Here is a 15,888-nt window from a genome sequence, read left to right as displayed (position 1 = left end):
TTGTGTCATAAATGGCCTTCAGGTTAAAAGCTTCAGTTTTAGGAATAATTGTTTTTTTTGTTTAGTTTGATTCTTTTAGTTTCTCAACTTTCGAGTTTTCGTCTCTTTGGCTGGGATTTTTCAATTGATCTGCTGGTCAGGTACATTATGTTTGTTTTTTATTCAGTTCCTTGGATTGTATTTCAGGACTTGTCATGCTATGTTTTTTTACTTTGTTGAAAAAAAAAATGTTTGGCTTTAACTCATTTTGCCGCTTTTTCTTTTTCAACATTTTGCGTGAAATCCTTTGACTTCTCTAGGCTAGTTTATATCTTCTTCCATTCTGCTAAAGGTGATTTTCAACATCAGTTGCTTTGCAAAGGAATTCAAAATGAACAGAGTCAGTATAAAAAATTGAAGTAAGAAATGGAAACGGGATAAACACATAAAGCCCAATTTTAAATGCCCGCTATTTGAACTTCGTTCCTGTAAGTCTTAGTTACCATCTCTTATGGTTATTGGTATTGATAGTAGCCCCTGTAGCCTCTCTCTCAGAAACAGAAGTATGTTCAACCACGAAATGCCATCAAAATAAATTGGACTTAAAAAATGTTTTTGTACAAAAATTTTTTTTTCAATATCTTCTATTCTTTCAATCCCAATCATGCTTATTGGAATCAACGGCGGCTATTTTCCGGCAATCTGCCGGGTATGTTTTTTGTTGAGAAGGATGAAATCGTATCATTAGGATTGGTTCAAGATCAATGTTACAAAACCGCAGCAGAATTGTTAGTCTAAGGGTCGTGCTTCCGAAAGCGGATCATTCCAATTTTTTTTTCATTACTAGCTTCACAAAACCTCAATTTTTTGGTGATGGAATTGTTTTTGCAAAAATTTGGCCACACAATCAACTAAAGGAACGTTCAGTTAAAAATTTTTTTGAGTCAATAGTATATTAGTGAAATATTTCACAAAGAGTAGGTAGAAAAAAACTAGAACTCAGCAAGTATTCTCTTCTTTCAGCGTTTGTACTCAAATTCCAACTTGATGCAGAGGTCTCTGTTGACTACTATTTTATAGGCTTTGTTGAAACTTGTTTTTGAAACTGAAATGCTGTTTAAACATCCGAAGGAGCATTCACGAACTTTCTGCGGTTGCGTTTTGGTCCAACTCTGTAGGACTGGTTCTTTTGTTAAGCTGTTTTCAGAACGGCTGATAATCTTTGAGCAGTGTCCTCTACTTTCAACTTTACATCAAACTTTGCTGAAGTAGAGATGAGAAGATGCGTGCTCTCAGTTTTTCTCAGAGTACCTGGTTTGAGGTTCCGTTGGTTTTCATCGATGGATCAGCGTAAATTCATTAACCATTGTTTTGTTAAAACAAAAATTTCTAAAATTTTGTATTCATTGAGGTCTTAATTTTTTGATTCATGATCTTCTCTTTTAGTTTTTAAAAGTTTTATGTGACTTTCTACCATTTCGATTAGGGTTTAGAACATTTTGATGTAAATTTTGAAGCAACATGACTGCTGTTGACTAATATTTTATGATCCAGCAAATAAAATAAAATATTTTACTTTATTTTATCGGCAGATCATAAAATATTAGTCCAAGATCCAGCAATAAAAATGTTTCTATGATCCAGAAATGAAATTTAATAGGAACCCAACCCGGGTAATTTTCAGTCAGTGATTTTAGCGGTTGTTGAGTAGATTAATGGATGTGAAATGTAACTCAATTACGTGTCTACTGCTGAATTTTGTCTGTTGTATTTGTTAGCAAAAAACAACACGTCAGTGGAGCTGTTAGAACATTTTATATTATGACACATATTTTTTGTTTGTAAGCATACATGAATTAATGGGACCATTTAAACAGCTTATATAATGCGTTCGATACACACTTAAGGCAGCATCTAATAAATCTGAATCTTCTGATGATCAAAACTGGAACTTTTCCTCCAGAAAAACTATTTTACTCTATCGCTTTGTGTTTTCCTCCGTCCTAAAAAATCAACTGAATGAATGCGCAGCTTTAATTGATTGGCCGCGTCAGCAATTAAAGGCGGCTATTATAGCGGTCCTGATTTTTTAAAATTCAAAGAATTTGAATTGCATTGGAGCGCTGTCTTTTTTTAAAGATCTGTTCACACTTTTTCATGTTTTTTGAAGTCAAATTGGAGAAGTTATTTTGGTCATGTCGAAACAGAAAATGGAGCGAAAAAACGAGTGGTTTTGCGGCGTGAAATTTATTCGCTCTAAGTTTCAAGTAGAGTGAGAAAACGGTGTTTGAACAAAAGTTCACTTTCTCACAAGTGGTTTTTTTGTTCACATGCTGTAATTTCACTTCAATTATTACGGTTTTTTTTCGATTTTTTGCATCGGATTTTTTTTCTAAATGGTTTTTCCAATCCATTCATAGTTCATTCTATGCCTAATTTTTTGTTTTGAATCAAATTTTATTTCTCGCTAGTGGTTTTTTGTGCACGTGTGGCATTTTGACATTGATTCTCTGGTTTTTTTTTTAAATTTTTTTGATCTGATTTTTTTAAAAATGGTTTTCCCAATTCATTCATAGTCCGTCATTCATAGTCCGTTATAGGTCTAGTATTTTTAGTAGTCAATGAAAATTTTTTGAATTGTACGTCAGGACTCGTCCTGCTATGTTTTTTACTTCGTCTAACAGATATTTGTTTTGTCTTAACCTGACTTCTTGGAATTGACTTTTTCAATGACTTCAGTGACTTTTATTGCTTTGCAGTTAAAATTTGTGTTCTTGACGTCATTTCTGCTTTTAGGTCAATTGTATGACTTACCTCTCTAAAAAAGTGACTTCTGAACTTACTTATGGAACTTGAAATTTTATGAACATTTACTAATTAAATGTCAATAGTGTGCATCTAAGTAGTGCCTAACTTATATGCCTTAATTTGTGAGTAATAGACTCTTGAGTTTTAATATTGAATATTAATTTTGAAAAAACTCCATTAGGATTTCCTTGTAGAGCAAATGTGTCTCATAAAAATGACAGTCCGAATCTAACCCAAAAAGTCTAGTGGTCTCTTAAAAAGCTGGTGGTCGATCTGTCAATCTTATTTTTTAGTTGTTTCAATTAATGGTAGACCACAAGCGTCTATCGCGGCTATTTTCCGGCAATCTGCCGGCTATGTTTTCAATTCTCTGACAATTTAGTAGCTGTTCCCAATCGAATTTTTGTTGCATAGGGTTACAGTGTAGGAATATAGAGTTGTCAGAACGTACAAATCATCGCATTATTTAGGCCAGCGGATGGTGTGCGAACGAGAAAATTAGGAGAGGGTCAGTTTACGGAATATCTTCAATTGATGCTATTAGAGGTTATTATAGTCCAATAATAACCTCTTATCTAATAACTATATTTATTCAAAAAGACAAAAATAAGACTAATTTTGGTTCATTTTTGATTAAGTTTTTCATCTTGAGGACATAGCTGCCTCTAATTGAGTTCAAATGCTTGACGTTATGAACGAATTTACATCACTCGAATTCAACTCAGTAGACGTAAAATTCATTTGAAAATACAAAACCTTTCAGGCAAAAATGAACCGCAAGGAAGAAATGCAAGCGTCTAAAAGAACTGCTTCAAGCTTTGTTAGCAAATAAAAGATCTAACCAGTCCAATAATTGCCTCTCGCTTTTTGAATTTAAAACTTTTGATTATTTTGAGCAAACCTTTATTGGGGAAAATGCCAGTGTGAATGCCGAAAGTTGAAAGTAAAAGCTGTTCTAAGCATTCAAATAAAGTCTCTTCATATAGACTGAATTTCATCAATGCTTTTGACGATGAAAATATAGCTACCAGAACTTTCTAAAAACGTCTTATATTAACATCGTTAGAAAAGAAACCATAGTCCAAAACAAGCAGTTGATATCGGAGAACCGATATTACGGGTTCAAGCTAGATGTTGAAAGCGCGTTTTTAGCATCCAGATTATTTCTTCATATTAATTGGTTTTCAACAATCATTCGGCTGTAAATCAAAATGAAAGATAAAAGATGTACAGTTTTTTTTGAAAATCAATTTTATGTCAAAAAGTCAACATAAAGTTTGTGCTTAGTAATGAACTAGGATGGGGTGGTCGAAATATTCAAAATTTTTTGTGTTGAGCGGGGTACCCTGCCTGACTGGTGTTGATTCCGTGGTATGATCCATAACTTTCTTCGTGGTAATTCAAATCATGAGGCCACTATTCGGAATCATTAATTAATTTAAATACAGAAAAATTCTTCTGTACTAAACTTTTAATCAATCAGTTTTTGGAAGCTTTTATCACAGTTTCCTTAGTTTTTAATTCAGTGGAAGATTTCACAGAAGATGTGGCACGAAAAGGTTAAGTTATAATTTGACAAAAGAATTTCATAATTTTAAATTTATCCAGCATTAAGTGTTTTTCTAATCATAGTTCTGCCATAGTTTTGATTACTGAATCAAACTGGCGGGTTTCTCTACTGTCTGGTCTGTCTAACCGTGGTTGTACTAAATTGCCTAATTTTAGACAATTTTGCACTATTTGGCACAAATGCGAACAGTTTCGAATCATGCTAATTTTCAAACATGGTTCAAACTTCTACTATCTGACCTATTTTTGTCTGATCACAATCGCACAGTTTCTGTGGAAAATGACGATCACGTCAATTTTTTGTCTGGATTGCCTGATCTGGAAAAATTTTAAACTGGCTCAGCTTGTTCGTAATTCGGTCGCCTTACCCCCTGAAATTTATGAGCGCAATAGACAAATGAAATAGCAGACAGGCAGTTACGATGGAGATTTATTCAAGTCGTAGTTTTTCCAAAAAAATAATTAAAGTTGTAGTTTTTCCGAAAAAATATTCAAGTGGTAGTTTTTCCAGGTTGTTAAATTATCTCAGGTATGTTAAACTCATTCTACATTTCATCACACGTATTTCCTTTTCCTCCCGGACATTTTGAACTGTGACTATTGACAGTATTGGGAGGTATTCGTGGATCGTTCGTCCAGGGATTCCAAACATATCCAAAGTTAACAGGATCTGCCTCTGGGTCAACGGGGGGATAAATTGGCTCCACTTGGATCGATTCCCAGTACGCCAGCCGATCCATGACTTTTTGTCGCTCTGAGTCGTAGTCTGGGTTGTCAATCAGATTGTAGAACTCGCAGGGGTCTACTTCCAGATCATAGAAACACTCGTCAATTCCAGACTTCTCCGAGTAGCAACTAAAAGTAACAGAAATTTACAGAAACTTAATAATGATAAAATTTTATAAGATCTAATTTTTTTTTTAAAAAATAATTGAAATTTTTAGGATTTCAAAATGACATTAGACAAACACGACCATATCTGACGATTTATTAAATTTTAAAGCCGTTTATGTGTAAGAAAAAATATAAATTAATACGGCAACTTTTGAATGGCTATTTTTCTTTCAAAAACAGCCTAATTTTCATCAGAAAGATGCTTTATATAGCAATTTGTGTAACTATTCAAACAAACACGAATTTCTGTTTCCCGCTAAACGATTTTTAGGCTAAGTGACTTGATTGAAATCACTGAAAACTTCTGACTCAATCGAGAATCGCTTAACGGTTTTAGGTGATAACCAGAGTTTCGAACGAAGTGACTTTTACAGATTCATATAAACTTGATTGAAATATGCATTTTGGAAGTTTTAAAATGCCGGAAGTTCTTGGGATTGTAACCTCTGACACGGTATAATTTATATACTCTTTGACTGTCGACTTCCGGTATTTTTAATCTTACACGCGCGTATTTTGTTACCCGGAGCGCATCGTCAGATTCAGTACTGGACCAGAAAATAAATCATAATGATCTTTAGGCGGGCCATTACTATGTTCAGGTGCGAGATTTCACTTTTTAGTATGATTTTAGTAAGACAAGATGAGTCATCAACTGACTTTTGTCAACATGAATTTTGTTAATTCGGTTTGCGGTCTGGGCATAAACAAATTCTGTCTGCCCTGGTTATGGGCATATTAAAATGCTGCCTGGCTTTGATATGCGCATAGCGTAAACAATTACCCGCGCTTTCGCGCTTCTATTTGCTCAAGAGCCAATTATCTCGCGTCTCTCTCTCTCTCTCTCTCTCTCGCTATCTGTTTTGATTGTAATTAAAAATACATGCGTTTTCAACATACATGAAATTATATCAAGTTGCAGAACTTGTTCTGCGTAAGAATTCAATTAATAGGCTCTGAAACTCTGATTATAACTGTATGATTATAACTATGATTTTGAGTTATAGTTTTTGAGTTTGTCACATGCATCTAATTAATTTGAATTGCGGCCATTTGAATTGCGGCTCCTTGAATTGCAGCTCCTTGAATTGCGGCTCCTTGAATTGCGGTTCCTTGAATTGCGGCTCCTTGAATTGCGTTTCCTCCGACCTCCGTCTCCGACCTCTAAACTCTTCTCCCGACAGAAATACACAACATATGAAGATCATTGGGTCTACTATTCAGACACTGGAAAAAGATAAACGAAAACAGACTGATAAACACAGGGATTGACACCCCACGGGCGAAGCCCGATGCTTGGACTACTACTTCTACTACTACACCACAACTTATTTTGATATTAATAATTCTGACTCGCTCATCGACATCCGCCTTCGCCTCCGACCGCCGCCACAAGTACTACTACACCACAACTTTCTGACTCGCACATCGACATCCGCCTCCGCCTCCGCCTCCGACCGCCGCCACAAGCACTACTACACCACAACTTTTTGACTCGCACATCGACATCCGCCTCCGACCTTCTCCTCCGACCTCCGCCTCCGACCTCCGAACTCCGCCACCGACCTTGACCTCCGACCTCCGCCTCCGACCTCCGCCTCCGACCTTCGCCTCCGACCTCCGCCTCCGACCTACGACCTCCGCCTCCTACCTTCGCCTCCGACCTCCGCCTCCGACTCCACTGCAAAGATGTAAATGCACCAATATATGCTATAGTTGGAGCTAGAATAGCTTTTGAGGGTATCGCTATATTAAAAGTGTTAAGCATGATGTCAGTTATTCGAAATTTTTAAAACTTGCTATGTTCTTTGTATGTTCACTCTGATGATGAGAGAAATGTGAAACATTCTGTGCAGTGTTGACCAAGAATGTAAATGAGACTGTGAAGAAGAAGGGCAGACTGGGATGTTTCTTAATCGACTCTGGGCAGACTGGCAAAAGTATTTATGCTGCTATTTGTCTGGTACAGTACTGGTTACAATTGAAAGTCGATGGTACAGCGCTGAAACTCACTGTGAGCAAGGTCCGGGTAGTGTTATGCCGTAGTTTTGTTTTTTTTTCAATTGGAAACTAATAAAAATGTGGGTACTTAGCTCAACCCTCGATTGAACCCCGCAAAATTGAATGACCTGAAATTGACGTTGGATGGTATGTCTCCGCAGTAGACCTGAGATGAGGTGGTATTGGGTACCATTGTCTCGTTTGAGAAGGGCAAGGGTCCAGGTGCCTGGTACCAGCTGTCGTAGGACCCATCTGTGTTGTCTTCTGGGTGTCTCATGTATTTATACCTAATCAGTTGAAGTAATGTGAAAAGTATCATCTATACTAATTTCCAATATTTTTAGCATAAAAAGTAACAAAAAACGAAACAAGAACAGGTAATATCAACAACGTAACGTAAAAACAATATCAACAAGATAGGTGACATTTGAAAACAGTCAGACAATAATTTATAGGTTGTACGAAAACCACCCAAAGAGCCCGAAATTGTTTCAAGAGTAATCGTTATGAGTTCAAAACCATCAATTTATGACAAATTATGAATACCTGCCAACTTTGATGCCTTTTGCAGTCGAGTATGGATTGAGATTGACTAGAACTTCACTCCTAGGTGAAGTCAAGTTCTTCCCAGTTAGCACATCCAGTACACTGTAGCTGCCCAGATCTGAGACGTACCTATCATAATATGATAACTTAATAACCAGATTGTATTTGAAAAGTTTATTTATAGGTTTTTAGATCTGCAATTAACTCTAATCCGGATAAACAGAGCAGATCGAGTTTTTATTAAAAACAAATTTGTCTACCCATTTTGTAACTTAAGCATACCATGTGATGGTACGCTTAAGTTAGAAAATGTGCACCCAAATTTGAAAAAAAAACATTGATCTGTTCTGTTATTTTTTTTTTTGGGGGGGGGGGGTTGAAAAAACATAAAAAATGTTGCTAGGTGTAATTTTAATCGGTGCTCCAATAAGTTTGCAGCTATTTTTGCGGAACCCGTTTTGTGGGGGAGATGCATATAATGACCAGTCTTTAAATTTCGTTCTAATAATTGAGTCCGTATCCCTGTGATGATGATATAAATTTGAATGTAAGTTTGTACCTCAAGTCTCCACCGGCCGCCTCATACAACGTCGGCAACCAATCAGTGATATGAATTAGTTCAGTCGACACCTGTCCAGCTCGATTTTGGAACATCGTGCCGTGAACGAAAGCCACCCCACGAGTCCCTCCTTCGTAAAAGTACCCTTTCCCAGACCTCAATGGAAAATTGTTTCCCCAGTTGTTGTCAAAACCGTTGGCTGCTCCCCCGTTGTCAGTGCTGAACACAATTATTGTGTTGTCCAGTTCACCTTTTGATTGGAGTTTGTTTACAATTTGTTCAATTGCGGTATCTAATTCGTTCACGACTCCTACGTATTTTCGCCGTCTAACGTCCCAGACATTCTGGAAAAATTAAAGAACGATTTCTGTAGCTGTAAAAAATTACAATAAGACAACAGTCTACCGAAGTTTCAATTTATCAAGAATAGGTATAAAGTCAACGTCATAAGTTCGTATATAAAGCAACGTATAAGCTCATCGATGATCATAGCAACGTATTAAGATTGTGACGTACATAGCAACAAGTGAGAGTTTAGACGGCAAGGTTTTTGATGCTCTTTTACTGGTTTTTTGTCTGATATCATTGACGTCAGAAGCAGTTCATAATCGATCAAAAATCGTCTAAAGAACCTAAAAATATTAAGCCGAAAACCGCCTTATTCGATACATATTATGGTATTATTTACTTAAAATTAGGTTATACGAACTTTTTCCGAACAGTATACGTAAATTGGAACGATTTCTATGCGTATTTAAATACTTGAATCTGATTGGTTAATATTCTCTCGCTTACATTTAGTTACTAACATCCTCCGGCCCAGAAGAAGATGCTGGGAGAATTGGTACTAATTTTATAAGCGGGCGAACGAGCGATCCGGAGGACGTGCGCAATACGGCGGAGCGTGCGACGCTGTCGGAACCGTAACGAAGTTCAGTGATCCGAGCAGTGGGGTAGTAACCCCTTGGGTTGGTCTCTTCAACTACCCAAACCAAATCACCGGTCTTAAGGTGATGCTCGGCAGGCGTCTGCCACTTGGAACGTCGGTTCAGCGCCGGTACGTATTCTTTGATCCAACGAGACCAAATAGCGTTAGCGTAAGACTGCGCGCGGGCGTAACGTTTACGGTGATCAAACTCATCTACGCCAATGATGGACGGGAGACTACGTGCTTGGTTACCGAGGAGAAAGTGATTAGGTGTTAATGCTCCTAGGTCGGACGGGTCGGCGCTTACGGGCGTTAGCGGACGTGAATTAAGTGCATGTTCGACCAGACAAAAAGTGGTACTTAAAACCTCATCCGTGAGGCGACGTGTTCCGAGGATTGTGTAAAGTACGCGCTTGAAACTACGTACTAGCCTCTCCCAGATGCCACCTTGGTGTGGCGCACTGGGCGGGTTGAACCTCCACTTGATGCCTTTGTGAGCAAGTTCCACGGCGATGTTGATGGTGTTCCACTTTTCGATGTTCTCGCGTAGTTCTTTTTCCGCGCCAACAAAATTAGTACCATTATCAGACCAAATAATGGTCGGTGTGCCTCGACGAGAGACGAACCGCTCCACTCTCATTACACACGAACTGGCGTCCATGGAAGGAACGATTTCAACATGAACGGCTCGAGTAGTTAAGCATGTGAAGAGGAAACCCCACCTCTTCTCGGTAGTCCTACGTACAGTAACGTAAAACGGGCTGAAGTAGTCGACCCCGGTGTTCGTGAAGGGAGGAGACTGGTATGCGAGTCTTTCTACTGGGAGGTCAGCCATGATAGGTTGAATAGTGGCAGCGCGGAACATCCTGCACGTAAGGCAGTTAGATTTAATGGAACGTAGTGAGGAGCGTAATTTAAGGATGGTATAACGTTCTTGTACTTTTGCCCGCAGGTAATCAATACCCTGATGATGATGTTTAACGTGGGTGTGCCTGAGGAACAACTTTACAAATGCATGGCGTGCGTCCAGAACGATAGGATGTTTTACACCAAAGTCAACTTCGACCAACCGCTTGATGCGGCCTGCCGATCGGATTAGACGGTTTGGCCCAATATAGGGAGAAAACGGGGCAATACGGCTACTCCGTTTAACGGGTTTGTTTTCGAGAAGATCTTTTCTCTCTGCATTGAATGACTCCCCTTGCACAAGATACTGGAGATGACGCTCGGCTTCGTCAAGCTCCGTGGGGTCTATGATGCTACCATCGACGTTACGGTAACGTTCGTGAGAAGGTAACAAGCGGAGCGCGTACGCTGTTATCCGTAGCAACTTCTGATAAGAACTGTACTTATCGAAAGGAATTAGTTGCGGGGGCGGTTTCTTAGTTGACTTGGTTACGGATGCGGCCAATGATGTATTGGTTTCGTCAGTTTCCTTAGTTACTATACCAAGTTTGATGTTGTTAACTACTTCAGTGCTTGGTTCGAACGGGAATTGCTTGGTTCTTAAGAAATCTGGACCTCTCACCCAGCTACTTGATTGCAAAACCTCAACGGACATACCACGAGTGCCGGCGTCTGCCGGATTATAGCTTGAGGCAACGTGGTTCCATTCGTCAACGCTAGTGTGTTCTAAGATTTCGCAAACACGGTTTGCAATAAATATTGGGTGCTTGGTTGCAGAGTTAAGCCATTGCCAGACAGTGGTGCTGTCGGTCCACATGAAAACCCTGTTGACTTTTACTGTGAGAGCTCGACAGATATCTTGTTTCAATCGAGCGGCCAGTAGCGCTGCCTGTAATTCCAGCTTTGGAACAGTCATGACCTTCATAGGTGCTACGCGAGCTTTACCCAGGACAAACGCAAGCTCCGTTTGGGGCCCACTCGAAGTAGTTACTCGAGCTCGGAGAAATGCAACGGCACTGAAAACTTCTTGTGAACTATCGCCAAACATGTGGAGTTCCAGGTCTTCAAAGTTTCCAGAAAAGTAGCTCCTTGGTGTAGTGATTGCGGCAAGCTTGGGTAGTTCTACACTCCATTCGAGGAACCTTTCAGCAGTGCCCTTTGGTAATTCTTCATCCCAGTGTTGCCCGCTGACACGCCAGATGTCCTTTAGTAGCAATCGGGCACCAACAGTAAATGGTGCCACTAGGCCGATGGGATCAAACACCTTAGACACTAGGCTCAATACCAAGCGTTGTGTTAAAGACTTAGTTACTGTACTGGAGGTACCCCGACTCACAACTAGAGTATCATTGTTGTGATCCCATTTCAACCCAAGCACGTGCGAAGATTCCTCTTTAGATGAGGCAATTACTTTTGGTTCGGTGGACTGAGGTGACCCATCAATTCGATCAGCCAGATTTGGTACATTGCTTACGAACTTAGTAAGCTTGAACCCACCTAGATGGAGAAGTTGCACCAACTCCTTCGATCTTTTGAGAGCCCTCTCAGGTGACTCCACCGAATCCAAGTAATCGTCCATGTAGAAGTTTTCTAGGACGGCTTTGGTTGCTTCCGGGTACTGAATAACATTGTCTCGGGCCGTGCGTTGCAGTGCATAGTTAGCGCATGTGGGCGAGTCTTTAGCCCCGAATATATGGCGCGTGTATTGATACACTACAACATCTGTTGTGGGGTCCTTCCGCCACAAAAAACGCAGTGATGGCTGGTCCCAATCAGGGACACCCACTTGGAGGAACATACCCTCGATATCTGCGGACACGGCAAATTGATGTTGACGGAATCTAAGTAGTACATGGATTAGGTTTTGGAGCAGGTCGGGGCCAGTGAGCAAAGATTTATTCAAAGAAGTACCGTGGAACTTTGCTGCACCATTTAATACCCTACGCACTTTCCCCGGTTTGTTCGGATTGATCACGGGATGATGTGGTAGGTACCACTCTCTATCCGACCGCTGCTCTACCTTGTGAGCATCAGGGACTGTTTTCAAGTAACCTTTTTCCAAGTCTTCACGGAGGGTATTAGCATAAGTTTCTTTCAATGATGTATCTCTCGAGAGTCGCTTTTCGAGAGACTTGAGCTGTACCAGTGACGAAAAGTAGTTATTCGGGAGCTGGATGTCATCAGCCCATAACATACCGACATCGTATCTTTGGCCGTTATGGAAAGTTGTTGTTTCAAGTATTTCCTGCGCACGAGCATCCGCTGCGGATCTTGGGTCAACTTGCTTGAACGCGCCGTACGATTCCATATCATACCAAGATTTAACCTGACAAGCTAATTCAAAATCCTGTACAATATTGGCTCTGAAACACGTGGAGACTAAACTTGAGCTTGACGGGAGTGGGCCACTTAAAACCCAACCTATGGGCAAGCGGACAGCGAATGGTGAGCACTTTTCGTCGGCTGAAAAATACTCTAACGGGCGGATGGCATGGTAGACATCCTGTCCAAGTATCATCTCAATTTCTCCATAGCTATATCTTACTGGATCTACAATTGCCAAATGTGGGTACGTTTCTTGCATGGACTTCACGTCAATTATGTCGGAACCTACGTTTAATGTTTCCCTCACGTAGGGACGTACAGTAAATGCTTCGAAGTCTTGATCTTTGTGAGGTGTCACAGTCAATTGAACCACCTTTGTGTCTATGAGTTCTTCCGTGTTTATACCCCTGGTCAGTTTTAATGCGGTACCCTGCAAACCGAGTCTAGCTGCGAGACTATCGGACACCCAAGAGTTACTGCAAGCGGTATCGCATAAAACCAACGCCGTAGTACTAGTACCAGAAGAATTAGTAACTTTCAGCTCCGTGACCTGAAGGAGGCCCTTGACATCCGTCACGGAAGACAAAGTGGTTGTTTTGCTTGGTTGCTGTTGACCAGTAGATGGCCTACTTGTACCTGCGTTCGACTTCGAAGTATCGATGTTGTTGTTTGTTGAGGGTTTAGCTGGAAAAACCCTTTCAGCTCCATGAAGTAAGGTGTTATGGGAGCTGTTGCAACCATCTTTCCTACACTTACGGGGACTTGGGCATTGCCTAAACATGTGTTTATCACGCAAACAAGAGAAACAGAGCTTTGCCTCAGCCACGACCTTGGCTCTCTGCGTGGGGGTCTTTTCCATAAAGACACGGCATTCCCACAACCGGTGGCTGCCTTTGCATACAATGCAACTAAAGATTGATGTTGACGAAGATCTCTGTTGCGGCTTAGGGTTACTATTCTGTTGCGTATTTGCAGCAAATGCTTTGAAGCAACTTTTGATCTTGTTACTGAGTTGTTGGTATCCTCAGTCCTTGCTTTAGTTGAGGTATTCTTCATTAAATCGTGCGCTTCGGCCTTCTCTTTTAACCAATCGTTGAAATCAAGAAGAGTAGGTTTCACCCAATGCTTTTTGACCGTGAAGAGTGACCATGACTCCTTCATATTGGTTGGTAGCTTCTGTACGGCAGTGTTGAGAAGCGCAGCACTCTTTAAATCCGAATCATATGACAGCGATTTAAATACCCCGACGAGACTTGAAATGCACCCCGAGTAGTTAATGATGTTATCGCTATTGTGCATCTTCAATGGTGGAAAGCCGTTGAGTTTGTCCAAATGTGCACTTACGACCGCCTGTGGTTGGCCAAATTTACGTTCTAAGGTCCTCAGTGCGTCTTTGTACATTGCGCCGCAGTAGGCGAACTCAGCTATAGCTGTTTTAGCTTTACCTGTAACGAGGGTCTTAAGGTATGTCAATTTTACATCATCAGTTAAGGACTGAGAGTCAATTGCGCTTTTAAACTGACCATACCATTCGTGCCACTGTAGGGGATCCCCACTGTATTGTGACAACTTCCATTCGGGTAGTGGGTCATTCCTCTTGCTAGATAAGGCGTCAGTGAATGCCTTAATCAAGCTTGCATTTTCAGATGCTGGCGCTGGAGGCGTGGGATGCGGTGGGCCACCCCAACACAATGGTATTGGTGCAGTATGCCCATATGTGGGCTGTATAACCGGCGTGACAAAAGGTGGCGCTATGTTAGTAGTTGTACTAAAGGGGTTAACAGGGATGCTACAGGTTGCTGCGTGGTTGCTATTAAGATTTTGTTGTGCATTCTGGGATGGATGACGGTGGGGTCAGCAGTTCTTGGGGGTAGGTTCGGTTGAACGTTGTTGAAGACGGTTGCATTATTTTTAGCCTGGTTCAAATTTGGGGGAGTATTCTGAGGGAAACGCCACAAATTTAAATCGGGGTTACGGTTAAGGGGAAGTTTGGGTGCGGTAGGGCATGGTAACAGGCGGGCTTGAGCTGAATGGACAATGTTTTGTTGTGGAATGTTGGGGACGGGTAGGTATGTTGTTGCGCTCGCTGGAATGGGCGACGGAACCACGGGAGGCTGAGGATTATATAATTGTTGAGGCGGGAATACAGGAGGCGGGTTCACGAGTGGGTTTAGAAGTGAAGGTACATTATGCGAGCGCTGGGCAATAGGGACTTGTGTTTGGTGTGGAATTTTACTTTGAGGTGGATTCTGTTGTTGCGGAACATGAGGCATCGACATATGTAATTGACAAGGCACACTGGAGCTCTTCGGACCCAAGAACTGATTTACCTGTGGGTTTTTTGAAAAATCAGGTACGAAAATGGAGTTCGTTGGTGCCATAATGGGTGTTGGTGGCCGGGGAGGTTGCATAGGTGGTTGAGGTGATGGGAGTGCGACATTTTGTACGTCGACTGGTACTTGGTACACTTGGTTCACTTAACCACTGCCTGAGGGACTATGTGCCTGCTCGACTCTTTGATCAGTGAGTGGTTGCTGCAGTTGAGCCTGGAGGTATTCCCGATACAACGCTTCTTGCTGAGCAACAGAAATTGCAACTCCTGGCCGTGTGTACTGAGAAAGCATTTCAAGATGATGTAAGTTATCGGCAACATTACTTGGGTTTTCTGGAGGATTACTAGGGGAAGTATCTTTAACAGGAGGGTCGGCGGTTGCTGAACCAGGACGAGAAAAGTTTAACTCACTTGAATTACCTGCTGGAAACGAATTTACCCAATCCTGAACAAGTGCCTGACTTCTATCTGATCCCCTATCTTTAAACAAATTCAGTTCACTTGAGTGGTGACTAAACAATGAATGATTATCCATTAAATCAGCCTCATCTAATTTAGCTGCTGCAACACGCTAGCGGTGGTCTTCCTCCAATTCTTGAAGTGCCATCTGTTCCATTTGTATTTCAAGCTCCTTTTTTCTCATGGCAATTTCGTGTTTTTGCTTAGCGAGGCGCATGGCAGCTTGTTCTTGTTTCTCGGCCTCTTCGCGTTTTAGTTTTGCCATTAGAAATTCATGTTTACGCTGGCTAGACATTGATGATGTTGTCCGGCGTGAACTTCTCTTAGATTGCCCTTGAGGATTAACGCCCTCACATACGGTGTCTCGGTCAGCAACTGAGTCAATATAGCTTCTAGCCGCAAGCAAGAATTTATCATTGTTCTTGGTTACATCATCCAACCATTGCTCAAGGACAGGGTAAATTGAATCTGGGTCCTCCGCTTTACTGGCTAAGTCAAACAGTTCTTCATTCTTCTGCACTAGTTTACTGAAAACATCCTTCAACTTAGAAACCAAGCGTTCAACCTTAACCCTCCTGTCTT

At 40.9% G+C, this 15,888-nt stretch overlaps 1 protein-coding gene across 1 annotated transcript in view; it reads right to left on the bottom strand.

The window, feature by feature from the left end:
* Positions 1 to 4,770: 4,770 nt before the first annotated feature.
* The window catches only part of LOC142349067 (arylsulfatase B-like), a 20,582-nt gene continuing 9,464 nt past the window's right edge, over positions 4,771 to 15,888 (bottom strand). Inside the window, exons 2-5 of the mRNA XM_075400480.1 lie at positions 8,357 to 8,708; positions 7,798 to 7,926; positions 7,380 to 7,538; positions 4,771 to 5,211 (exon numbers count right to left, since the gene is read on the bottom strand). Coding sequence (XP_075256595.1) covers positions 4,902 to 5,211; positions 7,380 to 7,538; positions 7,798 to 7,926; positions 8,357 to 8,708 — 950 coding nt within the window. The 3' untranslated portion in view covers positions 4,771 to 4,901. The remainder of the gene's footprint in view (positions 5,212 to 7,379; positions 7,539 to 7,797; positions 7,927 to 8,356; positions 8,709 to 15,888) is intronic.

Source organism: Convolutriloba macropyga, chromosome 11 (assembly GCF_964194025.1).
Source record: "Convolutriloba macropyga chromosome 11, txConMacr16.3, whole genome shotgun sequence".
Lineage (NCBI taxonomy): Eukaryota > Metazoa > Xenacoelomorpha > Acoela > Convolutidae > Convolutriloba > Convolutriloba macropyga.
The sequence above is the reverse complement of the archived record's forward strand: the minus strand, read 5'-3'. Positions and strand labels throughout refer to the sequence as shown.